Source organism: Myodes glareolus, chromosome 19 (assembly GCF_982192425.1).
Source record: "Myodes glareolus chromosome 19, mMyoGla1.1, whole genome shotgun sequence".
Taxonomy (NCBI): Eukaryota; Metazoa; Chordata; class Mammalia; order Rodentia; family Cricetidae; genus Myodes; species Myodes glareolus.
The window spans coordinates 2,748,585-2,763,949 of record NC_142044.1 but is presented as its reverse complement, the minus strand read 5'-3'; the positions used below and the strand labels follow the sequence as shown (position 1 = coordinate 2,763,949).

General features: G+C 42.2%; 1 protein-coding gene across 4 annotated transcripts in view; it reads right to left on the bottom strand.

Moving 5' to 3' along the window:
- The window catches only part of Vps13b (vacuolar protein sorting 13 homolog B), a 513,205-nt gene that overhangs the window by 38,466 nt on the left and 459,374 nt on the right, over positions 1 to 15,365 (bottom strand). For all 4 annotated transcript variants that reach the window (XM_085679117.2, XM_085679115.2, XM_085679119.2 and 1 more), the window contains exons 44-52: positions 14,301 to 14,456; positions 7,464 to 7,727; positions 6,855 to 6,938; positions 6,506 to 6,681; positions 5,909 to 6,079; positions 5,026 to 5,227; positions 3,720 to 3,908; positions 2,394 to 2,540; positions 1,697 to 1,977 (exon numbers count right to left, since the gene is read on the bottom strand). In XM_085679117.2, the coding sequence (XP_085535243.2) occupies positions 1,697 to 1,977; positions 2,394 to 2,540; positions 3,720 to 3,908; positions 5,026 to 5,227; positions 5,909 to 6,079; positions 6,506 to 6,681; positions 6,855 to 6,938; positions 7,464 to 7,727; positions 14,301 to 14,456 (1,670 nt within the window). The remainder of the gene's footprint in view (positions 1 to 1,696; positions 1,978 to 2,393; positions 2,541 to 3,719; positions 3,909 to 5,025; positions 5,228 to 5,908; positions 6,080 to 6,505; positions 6,682 to 6,854; positions 6,939 to 7,463; positions 7,728 to 14,300; positions 14,457 to 15,365) is intronic.

Here is a 15,365-nt window from a genome sequence, read left to right as displayed (position 1 = left end):
TCCCTCTGTGCCTGCCTTAAACTCTTCAAGTACAGCACTTTCCTCCTCCCCAAAAGAGTTTGGTAAAGAAAGAGCTGGGTCGTTTTAATTTTTACTGTTAGAAATTTCTTGACAATCTGTGCATTTGCACTGTTTTCCACTCTAAAGGCAGGCAGACCCATCTGTGCGCTGGCAGTCAGCACAGAAGGCCCGTACTTTACAGGCCTACGTTTTCACCGCAGCAAGCTGGAACTCCTTGTTTTTAAGTGGCTATCACGAAGAGAAACCCACCACTGTCCTGCAGATTAACATGGTATTTATGTCTTAGCAGGAGGAAACATTCTCTCTGATGCACTACACTAATGATCAAAATGAAGGAAATTAGGTAATTTGCTAAATGCAGCTCTTAGCTTACAATGATGAGAAGGGTTAATGGTGCATCAAAACCTTTCGCATCTGCAGAGAGGCCTCCCCTAGAACTGTCCTCAGCTGTGCACTGGCATTTGGTGAATGTGCAGTCGGCATGCTGGACCGAGGTGGACGAACGAGGAGACGAGAGAGCAGAGGGCACGTTCCCTTTCAGAGTGAAGTCTTCACACGGACAAGGACGCCGTTTCCAGGTACTCTGAAGTACCTGGGCAAGCCAGCTTTGGACTATTTTTCTGGGCCATAGAAGCCAGGGCTGGGACTATATGTTCATATTTTTAACTTATTTACTTTATTATTTACACATAAGATTAATTTATACTGTGAGTCTTAGCAAATTTAAACCTAATGTCCATATGCTTTGTTAAAATTTTTGACTTTCCATTTAAAAATAATACACAAACTTTTAAAGAGAACTCAACATGCTTAATGTTATCTAAAACCAAACAAAAACAACCACCCTCACAGGACTGGGGTGAAAAATACTTTTCAATCAGGGTCTTTGTGACATGAGCGGAGAAAGGACGTGTGGAGGGAACAGGATCTGGCCATTATGGAGTTCTTCTTTTAGTTTGCAATCTTTAAAATGGTTATTACAAATCTCTGCACATATCTAAAAAATTGGGATGGTTTAAACTTCAGAGCACACAAAGCAGGACCCTGAGAAGAAGGCACCTCTCACAAGGTCAGAGCACATTTTCTTCTGTGTTGTACACACCCTGACAGCTGAAAGAAGACGCTGATGTGAAATGACCACAGATACACGTCCAGTGCGAACAAACCCTACATGTCTCTGACCCAATCCGTGGTTGTTATTTGCATAGTCCGTAATCTGCAATTGGAACAGCATGCGTGCAGGAACAACCACAGCACAGCCTATTCCTTGGCTTATGTTCATCTATGTTATTATCTCTCTAAATGTCTTTTGTGAAAAATTCCATTTTGAAGTAAAAGTAAAATATTGGAAAAGAAAAACATCCCAACTTGACTTTCTTCATTTTTCCTTCATTTCTTATCATTCTCCAGAGAGCAAGAGCTCCTAAAACGATTGCTTCTTGTTCTCATTGCCATACATCAATGCACTCTGGTACAACACCATTTCCCAGCCCCCCTGCAGCATACGGTGCAAAGGGGAAAAATCTTTAAGCGGACAACCTGCTTGTGATCATGACCTTTGTTCAACGGTATCCAATGTCTAAAAGTCATTAAAGATGAAAGAAAACCTAGAATCACATATGGAAACACTGCTGTCCTGGTCTTGATGAGCGGCACTGACACTTGTGTAAAGTACCTGGTGCAGAATCCATTTTCCCTCGAGGTTCCACAGGGCACTGCTACACTCTGTCTGGGAAACTCTCGTCTAACCACAGCTGGCAGGCTCCAGCACTGCGAGCTGTCGGCACCTGGTGCAGGAGAAAAGCCCAGCAGTATCTGTTTCTGCAGCACGGCTGTGTCCACTGATGGCCCCATATCAGGCATGAAGTCCCAGCAAGGCAAGGAGCTGGATTTCATAGCAGAGTGCTCTCCACCTGGACAAATGCTGAAAGTAGCGGTGTCTGGAACATGGAAATGCTGGAAAGAACAGAGGAGCAGGCTCACTATGTCAGCAGAGGGGCATCTCTTCTAAGAAACCCTGACCTTGTGTTTTCACACAAGTGGCCAAGATGGGGACACGGTGTGCCAGTGGTTCTGCTTCCACTCAAAGGCCCTAACGTGACACTAGTCCTCATGCTCACGCTCACGCTCAGGACCATGCTGGTGCCACTGAGCAGACGCTGCTGCAGAGCTGGCTCAGCACTGCTCAGGGCTGCTGCAGCATCCTGCTCACTTTTCACTGTGGCAACTTCAACTTGCCATTGCTGGTCTCAAATCCTGCAGAAATAACAGGATTTCTATATTCACTGCTAGCTTTTTCTTTGCCCTAGGCTAAAAGAAAGTTGAGTCTATTGATAGAATCAAAGAGAACAACTGTGCTGTGGATTGCTTACCTCCTTTCCAGAATAGGGGTTGGAGACAGACAACTGTGGCTTATAAAATATTTGATATGGTGTACTATTAATTATTGTAGTCTTATCTTCAATCTGAATAATCTGTATGCCGTGCTGCACCATGGAGGAGACGCAGAACTGACACAGCTGGGTGAGAAGGAGAAACAGCAGTTTTTACACCACAAACACACACACGAAGACTTAGTGACTATTTTTTGTTTTGTTTTGTGACAGAGTCTTTACTATTGCCCAAGCTATCCCCAGTTTCTGAATTCCCATGCCTCTATGTCTCTCAAGGGCTGGAACTGCAGGTGTGTACCACTGCACCTGGCCTCAGCTATTCTTGAAGGGTTGTTTGATATATGGATCTGCCCAGGACAGTACCAATTTTACCTTTTTGGGGAGTACTCAGTAGCATTCTCTATTTGCAGTAGATGTTGACTAACCACAGAGAGATGGCAGGGAATGTGTGTACTGTGCCACCTCCCGAGGCTCAGGGATCAGTGCAGAAGAGGGCATGATTAGCGTGTAGGGGCCGGAGGCAGTGGATGAAACAAAGAAACGGTGTCATGCAGACATTGCAAGGCAGCTGCACATATGAACATGGCAGCTGCGACAGCACACTCAAGATCTGAGCAAGTCAAGCCAGGCCAAATTCTGGCATGGAGACAGGAGCTGGGTGTGGAATTCCTAGCAGTAGAACTATAGGCAATTGTTAATTGTTGGGAGAGTGTGTGTGTGCGCGCGCTCTAAGAGGACACACCTCCTCCCACCCCCTCCAAGACGTCCTCAATCCACACATCAAATAATACTATTTGGGTAGTACAAATTGGTCTCGATCTTTTTTTAAAGAATACAAAGCTGTTGGGTATAGAAGTGGGGGTGAATCTGGAAAGAACTGGGGGAGAGGAATGAATATGGTCAAAACATAAGGTATTAACTCTCAAAGAACCAGTAAACTTCTTACAATCATGCACTGAATAATATAATTTCTTCTATGACATTAATTCCACAAGAGAATCAGATTTATCCCTCTGGTCGGGGTGGCCTTTCTTGCCCATAGTGCTAGACACCCCATTTCCTGTTCTGAAGGAGGAGGCCAAATGGAGTTTGTGAACATTCGGGACTAAGTCCACTCCCCATACCATCAATCATGTGACTGGTACGTGTTCTGAAATGAGGCAGTTACTGGATAAATGACATAACCTAAATTTATTACCAGGGGGAAAAACCCACTGTAAACCAGAAGTGCAGGGACAAGTATTTACTGCTATACATGATTTACAATGAGGATCATGCCCCTGCCACACATCCACACAGACTTACCTTCTGACGTCCTGGGAAAGCGCCGAGTCTGATTTCAGCATCAACAAAGGCATCCTCATCCAGCGTCACCACTTCGCCATTCCCGCCATCTTTCCACTTTGGGGACGTCAGATCATGGACCAGTTTAATTGCTACTGACTTGTGCACAGTGTTTGTGTTTGCCCAGTAAATTCCAATCTGAAAAGCTTCCTGGAAAAATAATGCCTCAATTTTATTGTTATTATTTTTTCCATATTTTACTTCAGGATTTAATCTACAGGATTAAAAGAAAATATTACACAAAGCCGGACGGAGGTGGTGTATGACTTTAAAAGGTCCCAGCTCTTGGGTGGAAGAGGCAGGCGGATTCTGAGTTCAAGGCCAGCCTGGTCTACAGGGTGAGTTCCAGGGACAGCCAGGGATACAAAGAGAAACCTTGTCTTGAAAAACCAACCAATACAACCCAAACCAAAAAGAATAAATAAATAAAAATATACAATACATCTAATAACACAATCAAGCAATCCCTTTCTACTTTTTTTTTGTAACAAGAACATGTATTTTATTTTGGGTTTCCAATATCCTTTTTGGTTCACAATGAAATTTAAGTTCATGGAAAAGAGAAAAACCAAACTCAAGCTGTGACTACCCCATGAATTCCAAAGACTTAAAGACTGTGAGGTTTCATCTCATTTGACATCAGAATAACATGCAACATTAGGTCCATACGGGCTAACATTCCAGTTCCATAAGGTGATGGCATCTGATTGTTTTAAGAAACAGGAGATATACAATTGAATAAAGATGTTTGTAAGTGGAACTCCAAAGGAAGATTTCCTTACAAACACATATTTCTTCTTGAAATGGATTGGTTTTCTAAAGTCAGTTTTCTGGTGTCAGAATATGAAGTCGTTCTGTGAAATTTATTTCCTGGTTAGCATTTCTACCCTGTGTCACTAATGATCTACGGTGTTATCATCAACAAGTGAACGTTCACAGTTGTGGACATCTGAGTCCCAGTTGTAACGGAAAAAGGACTTAGTGGTTAGTGCTTAACACAGCTCTTGTGCTTGTCAAGTATCCTGTATGAAGGAGAATGTAAGTAGCACGTGTTATCAGATGTAATAATTCATGGTAGCACTGCTGATGAGGACAAACACATCTGAAAAGTGTTTAAATATCAAAGAACATTCCATACTCTTTATGTATGCACTACCAGGTCAGTTTTCCACAAGTGATTCATCCTGTTAAGATCCTACATAGAAACTAAGAATAAAATCTAGTTATTGAGGAAAAAGAATATTCTAGCTTTAATTAGTTGTATTACCTGAAAATTAGGAGGAATAATAATTTTGCCAGCAGGAACCTGCAGAACAATCTTCTCTCCTTCAAACAGCCAGAGGTCCCACTTGGACTGGTTGATGAGCAGAGCCCAGGGCAGCAGCTCTATCAGCAGGGTGCTAACACACGGTCTCCAGACTGACAGCTTCACTCGCATCGGGCTGTCCCACTGACTCAGCTGGTCATTCCTGTTCCAAACACATCCAAGAGGCTCACTGAAACATGATGAGCTCAGGATTTATGAAGTATGTTTAAGCATTCCAGACACACAATGTTCCCGCAGAATACCTTTGCACACTGCTCACCCAGGGCTGCATTTGCAAGCAGGAAAGAGCATCTTACGAGTAAAGACATCTATAAGGCTGAACCAAGCTAGATGACACCTGACTCTGACAGATGCTTGCAAATGGTCTTCTCTGTGGCGTTTATCACATCTGGCATAATGGCTAATCAAGCGATAAATGACTGGACTGAGAAGTATATATGAGATTCCCAGCAAAGCACACCTCTGGGTATGCTGATGAAGATGTTTCAAGAAAGGATTAATTCTGAATGTGAGCAGCACCATCCAACAGGCTGGGGCCGAGAGGGAATAAAAACAAGACAGAGAAAACGAACAGCGGAGACTCTCTTTCTGTGTTTCTGCTGCAATAACGGGCAGGAGCCGCTCGGCTCTGTGATACCCTCCCTACTCTAGTGGACTGAGATCTCCGAAGTTGTGAGACAAATAAATCTTTCCTCCTGCAAGGTGTTTTACTCAGGTACTGTGTCTCAGCAACAACAAATCTGAACAACACAGCTAGTACTGTTGTGATTGGTTATTTCTTAATGTTTAGAAGTACACGTAGAAAATTAATTATGACTGTTACCTGTCCGAATCCTTCTTATTATAAGGCCAAGTGGGTTCATGGGACTGTTCTGGCCCATAGAACTCATCAAGCATCTGGTTAACTGTGCCTCCAGGTTGTATCTTAGTGGTTATTTGCTTAATGAGGGCTGTTGATATGGGAACAGCACAGTCTGAAGGATCATAGTCTTCTCTAAAAAATGGAAAGAAGAAACATTATCAGATTTCTAAGTGATCTACAATTTATTGAATGAATCTAATTATAAATGTACTTAGATTGATACACTATTTTGTGAGGAGTTAGCGATTTATGACATTTATTAGATGATTTGGGCCCTGGCTCGCCCTCCCACCTGCCCATACTTGGGTGGGATCTTTGTCATCTCTTCTTCTCTGCAGAAACATGTCAATAAAATCTAAGTAAATTACATTTTTAATGATTCCACTTGGCTACTTATAAGCTAAATGAAAAAGACCAAATTCTGTCTAAGCCTATAGATAAGGCAGAGCGGTTTTAAAGTAACGTTCTTCTCAGACAAAAACATAAGCATCCATGCAACCAAAATAGTTCAAGGTCACTTTTCAACCGCGCTTCCTTAGCAACCCATTCTGCTCATACCGCGCTTGAAACGTCAGGTGGTGCACGAGGTCAGGCTCCACGTTCTGCAGCGGATTTTCCTGCCCTCTTCCTGGAATCATCTGTGTTTCGCTCAAGCCCAGACTTCTTTTCTCCAAATGTATGATAATAGGGTCTGGAAGATGACTCCTCATGATAAAAAGAGGGCTGAACACAATCTATAAAAATAAAAAGAACAACGTTCATATTTTCTTTGCTGCAGTATTCCAGCTGTTTGATGCCGAAACAAACTTGTAATAAATCTCTTCCCTGGGTCACTCTGACCTTATTTATTTGAGAATAGGAAAGGTCAGAGTCGTACACCATATTTCAGGATTGGGAAAGCACTCACCATTCGCTGTTGAACTTGAGAATTGGGTTCCAAAGTCAAAACTGTGCACCATACATAAATAATGGAGCTGTTTGAAGAAGGCACCTGTGCAGGAGAAAGGAAAGGCCCCATTAGATTCTAAACAGCTTGACAATGAAGCAAAACAAGTCACAGAGAATCAGTTTGGATGATGAAAGAAGTTTACAGTTAAAGAAAAAAGTCACTAAGAAAACCAACGAAGCCGAACCAGACTTCATAATGGCATTGACGGAATGTGGGGAGACAAAGGGGTCCTTTCCACAGAGGAGGAGGAGCCTGTGCATGGAGAGTGATAGAAGATGGACTGGGAAGAACTGATGGGGCCGGCTGCCTGAAGCCCCTGCCACCTCACCCTCTGCACATACACTGTGATTTTACTACAAGTGAGGCGCACAATGACAACATTTCTACATCTCTGCTTTTTTCCGAGACAGGGTCTCTGTGTGGCCCTGGCTGTCCTTGAACTCACCCTGTAGACCAGGCTGCCTTCAAACTCACATAGATCCTCCTGCCTCTGCTTCCTGAGTGCTAGGACACCCAGCTCATTTCTGCTTTTAAAGTCACCCTATTAAGATGTCAATACCAGCATACCTGGATGACAGTGCTATACTCAGAGGCTTTGGGTTCCAGGCACACATCTCTTGACCAGTCTTCATCTCCTTTGGCCTTCACACACAACTCTGTCAGTTCACTGTTTTCTAATATGTACGAAGGCAATTTCTGTTTGGCTGTGAGGCAATCCAAGTGTTCTCGGACTACAGCTTGTCCATCTTGACCAATGTAATGCTGAACAACTTTCAGCTCTATGCTCTGAGACAAATAACTACAGATGATCTGTCGTCCACAGATGATAATCTAAAAGACAATATATAAATACACAAAAGATCAATCAATTTGGATGTTATTAACCAGAATAATGTATTCCTTCAGGGAGATCTGGTGCAGGACAATTCTATATTCTGTCAATTATATTTTAAATAAACACTGATTGGCCGATAGTCAGGCAGGAAGTATAGGTGGGAAAACCAGACAGGAAGTAGAGGTGGGGTAATGAGAACAGGAGTATTCTGGAAAGAAGAAAGCTCTTTCCCCAGTCCTGCCCAGATCATGGAAGAAGCAAGATGTGACCTGCCCCACTGAAAAAGATATTGAGCCATGTGTCTAACATAGATAAGAATAATGGGTTAATATAAGCTACAAGAGCTAATAAGAAGCCTGAGCTAATGGGCCAATCAGTTTATAAGTTATGAAGACCTCTGTGTGATTTTCTTTGGGACTTGCTGGCTGTGGGTACTGGGCAGGACAGAAACCCCTCATGTTACAGAGATCCACTTATGTGCAGTACAATGAAGTAAGGAAAGGAAAGGAGTCTTTAACAAAGAACGAGCTTCGTTCTGATCAAACAGAGTTGGTAATATTTCAAGAGGAGATGCGCACATAGACCAGAACAGCTGGAAGCCGTCAGGCTCTTGCAAGATGACTGAGATAAAGTTGTGAGAGCCTGCTGGTGCATAGTTTACCTTGCAGACAGGGCAGAAACTCAGGGTCGAGTCAGAGTGAGGAGCCAGATAAGGGCTGGAGAAGGGTGACCCGGTATAAAGGGGAACCTATAGCAAGTCCTTTTGGCGTGTCTCGAGAGGTGACTGGCCAGGAAATGGCTAGTACTGACAATGGATACAGGAGTTGAGAGCCAGCACTCAGCTCTGTAACATGAGTGTGGCTGTGATCCCCAGGCTGCTTTCCAAGAGCTCATCTTATCTATTAAGAGATCGCGGTGGGAACTAATACAAATGAGCTTTGATTGAAATACAGAGTTACATTTTGTTTTTCTACATTGTAGGACCATACAACTTTAAAAATAAATAATAGAAGTTTCCATTTAATTCATGGATTATCTAATTTTACACCCAGCTGAGAGTATAGGCCATTGGAGGTAGTAAGAAATATTTTCTAAGATGATTGAAATTAGAAAGATATTACAAAACTTACTCTTACATAGTTAATATTTTAGAAGCAGATCCTTCTGCAATATGAAGATTTACTATTACTAAGGAAAACAGGACTTCCTTCTTTTTTGTAGTATTAGAACTTGAACCCTGGACTTCACACATCCTAGTCCAGTGCGCTATCCTGAGCTATAACTCCAGACCCTAACTACAACACAACTGTATCACTTATTTGTGATAGTTCTAGATTATAAAATAGTATCAGCTATGACACATTATTACTACAGGTCTAAGATAACCAGTTTTCATATATCAACTTGACTGCCAAGAAATCTAGTCAAATGTTAATTATCCTGGGCATTTCTGGACAACACTACCATGTGACTAGGCAGACGAAGTAGACCAGTCTGACCCTCCGGCCAATGTGGCAGGGCTAAGGACCAGGGTGTGCACCTGCTGACTGAGCACGGCACGCCCTTTTCCAGCCATTTCACTCAGATGGGAACACGTGCTATCTTCGGGCAGCTCTGCAGGCTCTAGCACCTCAGGGTCTGACTGGAACTACACATCGCCTGACTCTTCAACTTGCTGGCTGCAGATCTTGGTACTTCTGTTTCCATAGTAATGGGAACTGATTTATAATCAACCAATCAATCAATCAGTCCCTTATACTATATTGGCTCTGTTTTGTCAGAGAACCCTAACTCAATACAAATTATTTTCACAAATTTTAATTCTTATAAAGTAGGTGCCGGTACGATTCCCTGAGAAGACGAAAATGCAAGTATGCAAATGTTGAGTAGTTTGCCAGGTGGCTCCCACTGAATCTGTTCCACAGTCGACACTGAAGATAACCCCAATACATAAGTGTCTTAGAAAACTAGTACCTACTCGTGAATTCAGATTTTACAAACTTGACAAGCACCAGTGGCTCCCTGCTCATCTCAAAAGCTTGTTCTTCTTTTCCCTTGCTGTTAGACACTTTGAGTTGGCTTAGGTATCAAAGGCAGCCCAGGCACCTTCCTTGGCCCTCAGCTGAACTCAGATAGTATAAGGTAACTCCTTTCTCCTGTTGTCAATGCCTAGGGGAAACATGGAACTGTGTTTTTAATGTGAAGATCTCACTCTTCAATGGTAAAGGAGGTAATCTGGGACTCAGAAAGTCCCCTGCATCTGTCATGATGTCTTATAAGATGACAGCAGAGACTGTGTAGCCATGATGAGACTAGGAAATCAAACACAGAAAGAAGCAGGGAAGTAGACTCAGGACTGAGATGCTGAGTTAACTAATACTCGCTTGCCTTCCTCCTCCTGATGAGGAGCATAACAAAATAACAGAGTCTGCCTTATCACCTTGTTATGAAGATTAAAATGCATAACTTATAACATCAAGATGTAAGTAACCTTGAAAGTTAATACATTTCCTGTCATTGATAGCACACTGTGACTATGATTTCAATGTACCATTATTTACATGAATAAACACGAATAACAATTTTTAATTAAGTTTTATTTATGAGTGTGTGTGTGTGTGTGTGTGTTTGCCATGTGCGCAGGTCGGGGCCAGAGGAGGGTGTGGATCCCTTGGAGGGAAGCTACAGGTGGCTGTGAGTCACCCATTGTGGGTGCTGGGAACCAAACTCAGGTCCTAGCAGAGCAGGACATGTCCTTAACTGCTGAGTCATCTCTCTGGCCCCATGAATAACTGCATTTGAGTGAATTATTATCTATCCAGGTCAAACCTCCTAGAATGAGAGACTAAATATTAAATGACCTTTTTGTAGCACGTTGCATTATTTTAATGATAAGATTTGGCATTTTATTGTTAAAGATGTATTCCACTGATGTGCATGTGTGCAGATCCTACAGGAGGACAGAGGGTGTCTATCCCCTGAAACTGAAGTCATTAAGCACTCTTAGGCCTTGGGCCGTCTCTTCAACCCCTAGTATTTTCTTTACAACTGTTTGTTTCCATTTCTCTAGGAGCACAGTTGGGATACAAGCTGCTCTTCACTGTTATTTCTCCTAGATATGCTAGCCATTATAATCTTTTAGAACTATTCCTTCACAAAAACAAACCATAAAACTCAACTATGAGTCCTAAATTAGCAGCAAGCTTTTCTTTTAACATACGCTAGGGATTAGTAGGCACTTATGGTAGTAAGCCTTATGATGCCATAGTAGCACCTAGTTTAAATAGACATTTGAAAATTCCAAATGTATCTAAACGTAATATCTAAATGGCTTATTCTTAGTACAGCCAGGCCTGGCAATACATATGTATGAGCTTACTTCACAACCCTAGCAGCCCAGGAGATGGAGAAAGAATTTGGCTCTCTCACAGAAACCAAACTACCTTTGCAACACAATTCTTCTAAAGACAAAGATTCTCTTGGTGGGTTTTTATAGTTTTATTTTAAAGTAAAAAGCCCTTTAAATAGGCTTTCAAATTTGATAAAAGGGAAAATCCTTAAAAATGGCCAGGGAGGGAAAATCCAAAATGGCCAGTCACTGGCAGGGAGCTCTCACAGGGAACAGGGTTCAGGAGAGCTCTGTCTGCTTTTCTTCAAATTGGCCAACTTACAGTGCCTTTATTTTACAAATCATGGCTACAATTTCAAGATTTATTTACCAGTTGAAGACAGCTACTTAATTTCTTTAAATGCAGGGTTCTCTTGAATGCACGTTTTCAGGTCTCACACTAATTGTTTGCTTTCCCCAAAGCCACAAGGATGTGCACTGACGATTTCTACATGTGACTTCACTTAGCAGGTTTCAGAGCTCTTATTAGATCAGTGCCAAGAAGAACAGTGATATGAAAGAGCAGCTCTGCAGCGCCAGATGCACTGGAAAACGATATCTTAACTGTGATTAAAAGTGTATGTGCAGAGATGCAGGAAGACATGCGTTTGAGCTTTGAGACTGGTAGGTGTTCTGCAGTGAAGAAACAGGAAATGCAGAAGCAAATGTGGGCACAACATTTGCACAACAGTAGTTGCACAGCACACAGAGGTCCTGGGAAACTGTGTACATGGTCATCTCTACTCACTTGTGAAAAGTGATGTAAGAAAGTTGGACCAACTATCAAGGCTAAAGAGAGTTCTGGCCAGCCCTCCGCTGTCCAGGGCAGGCCAGCATGTCTACAGCACACCAGGGACCTGCAGGATCCTCAGCAATTAGGCAGCTGCTGCCTATTGCAGCCCTCTAAATCTAGGTGGGAGAGAAGGAAAGAGGCCAAGAAGAAGAGGCAAAGCTCCCAGAAACTTGACTACTTCCTTTCCTCCTAACCTCAACCACTTGAAAAAATTCTGTATTTTGGATGTATCATAACACCACCAGATCTGAACACTAAATTATCATGGCAAAATAAATGAAATCCAAAGAAAAAAATTAAAATATTGCTTGTTTGTGTGAGTGGGAAGAACAGGGGAGGAAAGAGGAAAAACTGGTAAGATTTTTAAAACTGTTTTTGTATGTACGTATCCTGTTGCAACCTGGAGCTTCCAAGACCTTTCCATCCATATTGGAATGTTTTTTCCTTATTTATTTATTTACTTACTTACTTTTAAAAATGTTTTATTTTTATTTTATCTGCATTGATGCTTTTGCCTGCATGAATGCCTGTGTGAAGGTGTCAGATCCTCTGGAGTTACAGACAGTTCTGAGTTGCCATGTGGGTGCTGGGAATTGAATCCAGGTCCTCTAGAAGAGCAGTCAGTGCTCTTAACTGCCGAGCCATTTCTCTAGCCCTTTAAATATACTTTTAATTAAAATATAACCATATCACTCCCCCTCCTTTCCTTTCCTCCCAAGTCCTGCCCAGACTCTCAAACCGATATTTGTATATATGCAAATATTTAAACACAGCCTGCTGGGTATGGCTCTGTTCTTTGTGCTGTCTGCTATTTTATAGAGGCTGTTTGTAGAGTCCTCACAGCACGTTGTGTGCTGTTGTGTATGCTTTACAATTATGGGGAACAGTAAAAGCTTGGTAGAAGATTTTGTATCCAGTTTCATAAAGAATTTCCTAAGAGCTGGTAGAGCCTAGCCATAGAAAGGACTACGAGGTGTGTGACATCGGGTCTCTTGTCAAAAGCGTTCACACCCAAGAACATTGAGCACTTCTCAGACATGGTAGTAAATGGGAAGGTGGATGATGTATTTGTTAGTGACCACATTTACCATCTAAGAACTCTTAGGACAGACAGGAGGACTCTTCTTCACATCAGCAGACAGGTCCTCTCGTCAGCCCTTTGTTCCATGTTTATGTCGTTGTCTACTTGATTATGTTTGTTTGCAGTGCCCTCTCTTAAAAATCTACAAATTTTTCAAAGACTCAACGAAGCATTACCTTTTCAGTGCCTCTAAATTTCCTTAAACTTGCAGTGGTGAACAGGCCAGGGTTTACATGAATTTCCAACTTAAGAACTCAGACTAAGTCCCATCCTTGAGATTGTGCATTTTCTCCTGTCCTGTGGACAGTCAGTACTCTGAGGGGTGGTGGTCTTCTGCTGTGGGTTCTGTCTTCACTGCTGTTGTCCACAGTCATGAGAACCTGAGGCCCAGATCCCTTCTTGCCAGCTGCTGGCCGCCTGTTTTTTTGAGAAGAGCCCCGTGGCTCCCTCAGAGGGTGCCCTTTCCCAGGACTAAGTGCTGACCCTAACAGGCCCCCAGATCTTCACATAAGTCACTTTGCCTGTTATGATCCAGATGCAGACGTGGATGTGAAAACCCTTATGACAAACTCAGCTATTGTGTGTGTGTGCTGAAGCCAGTTTTCAGATTTTAATACTTCCCTTTTTTCCTTTCTACTTTTGTCATATGCTCCATACTTGAAAAACATCTTTTAGAAACCACATTTTCACATCTTAAGAACACAGAAAAAAAGTGTCAGATACTTTTTTCCCTTTGCAGTCTTAGAACTTCAAAAACGGCCAAAAGGAAGTTTTATAAAATACGTTAAAAATATGTGCTGAGAGCTGAGGTTTTCTATGCCAAGAGTCAGACTGCAGTGAACTTTTGCTGCAGTTAATATTCACTCTTAGGAAAAGCAAAGCTTGCTGAAGCGTGGCTCAGTTGTCACAGGAGAGAATGGCAACACGTTTACACACACTCTTCATATGTGCACATGCCTGAGGACAACTCTTGGTTATCCACTGGTGGATAAGCCAGTCTGCTGCTCTCCTCTTCTCCAGCTCAGAAAAGGCCTTTGGCTATTTCACAGCTCATTAGCACCTCTACCAGAGGCAGGTGGTGATGGGAGAGAAGGTGGAGCTAAAGTCAGTAAATTTTATTCCTCCTTAGCAACTCCTGTAAAAGACAGGGACAGGGGTTGGGAGCCACCACCATCAACAGCATCACCAGCAGTGCACGGTGTCAGGACAGAGGCAGGCGTTGCTTCGCTTCCTTGTTCCTTGATTACAATTAGGATTCATGTCTGTTATACACAGTGCTGTCTGGGCACAAACGCAGGGAAACTCACCTGTTTCTGCACTCCGCTGAGCGGATGAACCTTGATGATGAGGGAAGCAGTTCGACCTTTGTACTGAATCGTTCTAATAAATGTCCCGGCATGATCCACACTGAAGGGCTCTGACCAACGCCAGTTACCCCAGCCTTCAATACAGATGTGTAACAGCTGGAAAGAAAAACAATAATCGTCATAATGCCAAACATGCCAACAAAAATCTAGCCCTAAAACGAGAGTCTCGCTGCTGGAGAACCTCTCTATTTGTAGTTGCTAGCATGTGTTTTCTTTCTAAGCTGTACCATTCATCTACCTCCAGCTCGCTCACCAGGCTAAGAATAGCAAATATGCCACAGTCAATGCTGTTTTCCAAATCACATGTTAAAATAATGGTCCTATCAAATGGCAAAAGGTCTGTTGAACATTTGAGGAGGAAAAAAGGCCATTTCATTTATTTGGAGGACAGGAAGGTTTAACTGTGAGATCAAAGAACATTAGTCTTGGCTGACAGCAGACTCTGCTAAGTCTGGCTCATAGTGTGATTTTTGACTCTAAATTACCACTTCTTAATTTTTTTCTTTTGATAAAACACAAAACAGAAGATGCAGTTTACTTAAGATAACTCTTATGAAATTACAGAATTAAGTCAGAAAAATCAACATTTTGATATGCGATAAATGCCTTGCCCCTCTATTCTCGCATTATATACTGACTGTAGCTTTTACAACAGAATCTGTCATTGTCTCTTACTCATTAGAACTGAGACTGTTGGTAACAGATTCTTTTGTGGTTACTCAGATATTTACTATTTTGGCTATTAATCATTAACCTAAACCATAAAAAAAAATCAGCCGGGTGGTGGTGGCACACACCTTTAATCCCAGTACTTAGGAAGCAGAGGCAGGCGGATCTCTGTGAGGCCAGGCTGGTCTACAAGAGTTAGTTTCAGGACAGGCTTCAAAGTTACACAGAAAAACTCTGTCTCAGAAAAAAAAAACCCCAAAAATCAATTTAATGATATATCTACATTAAACATAATAATTAGCACTTCTTTATAAAATATAGAAGCAGTGTTTGATA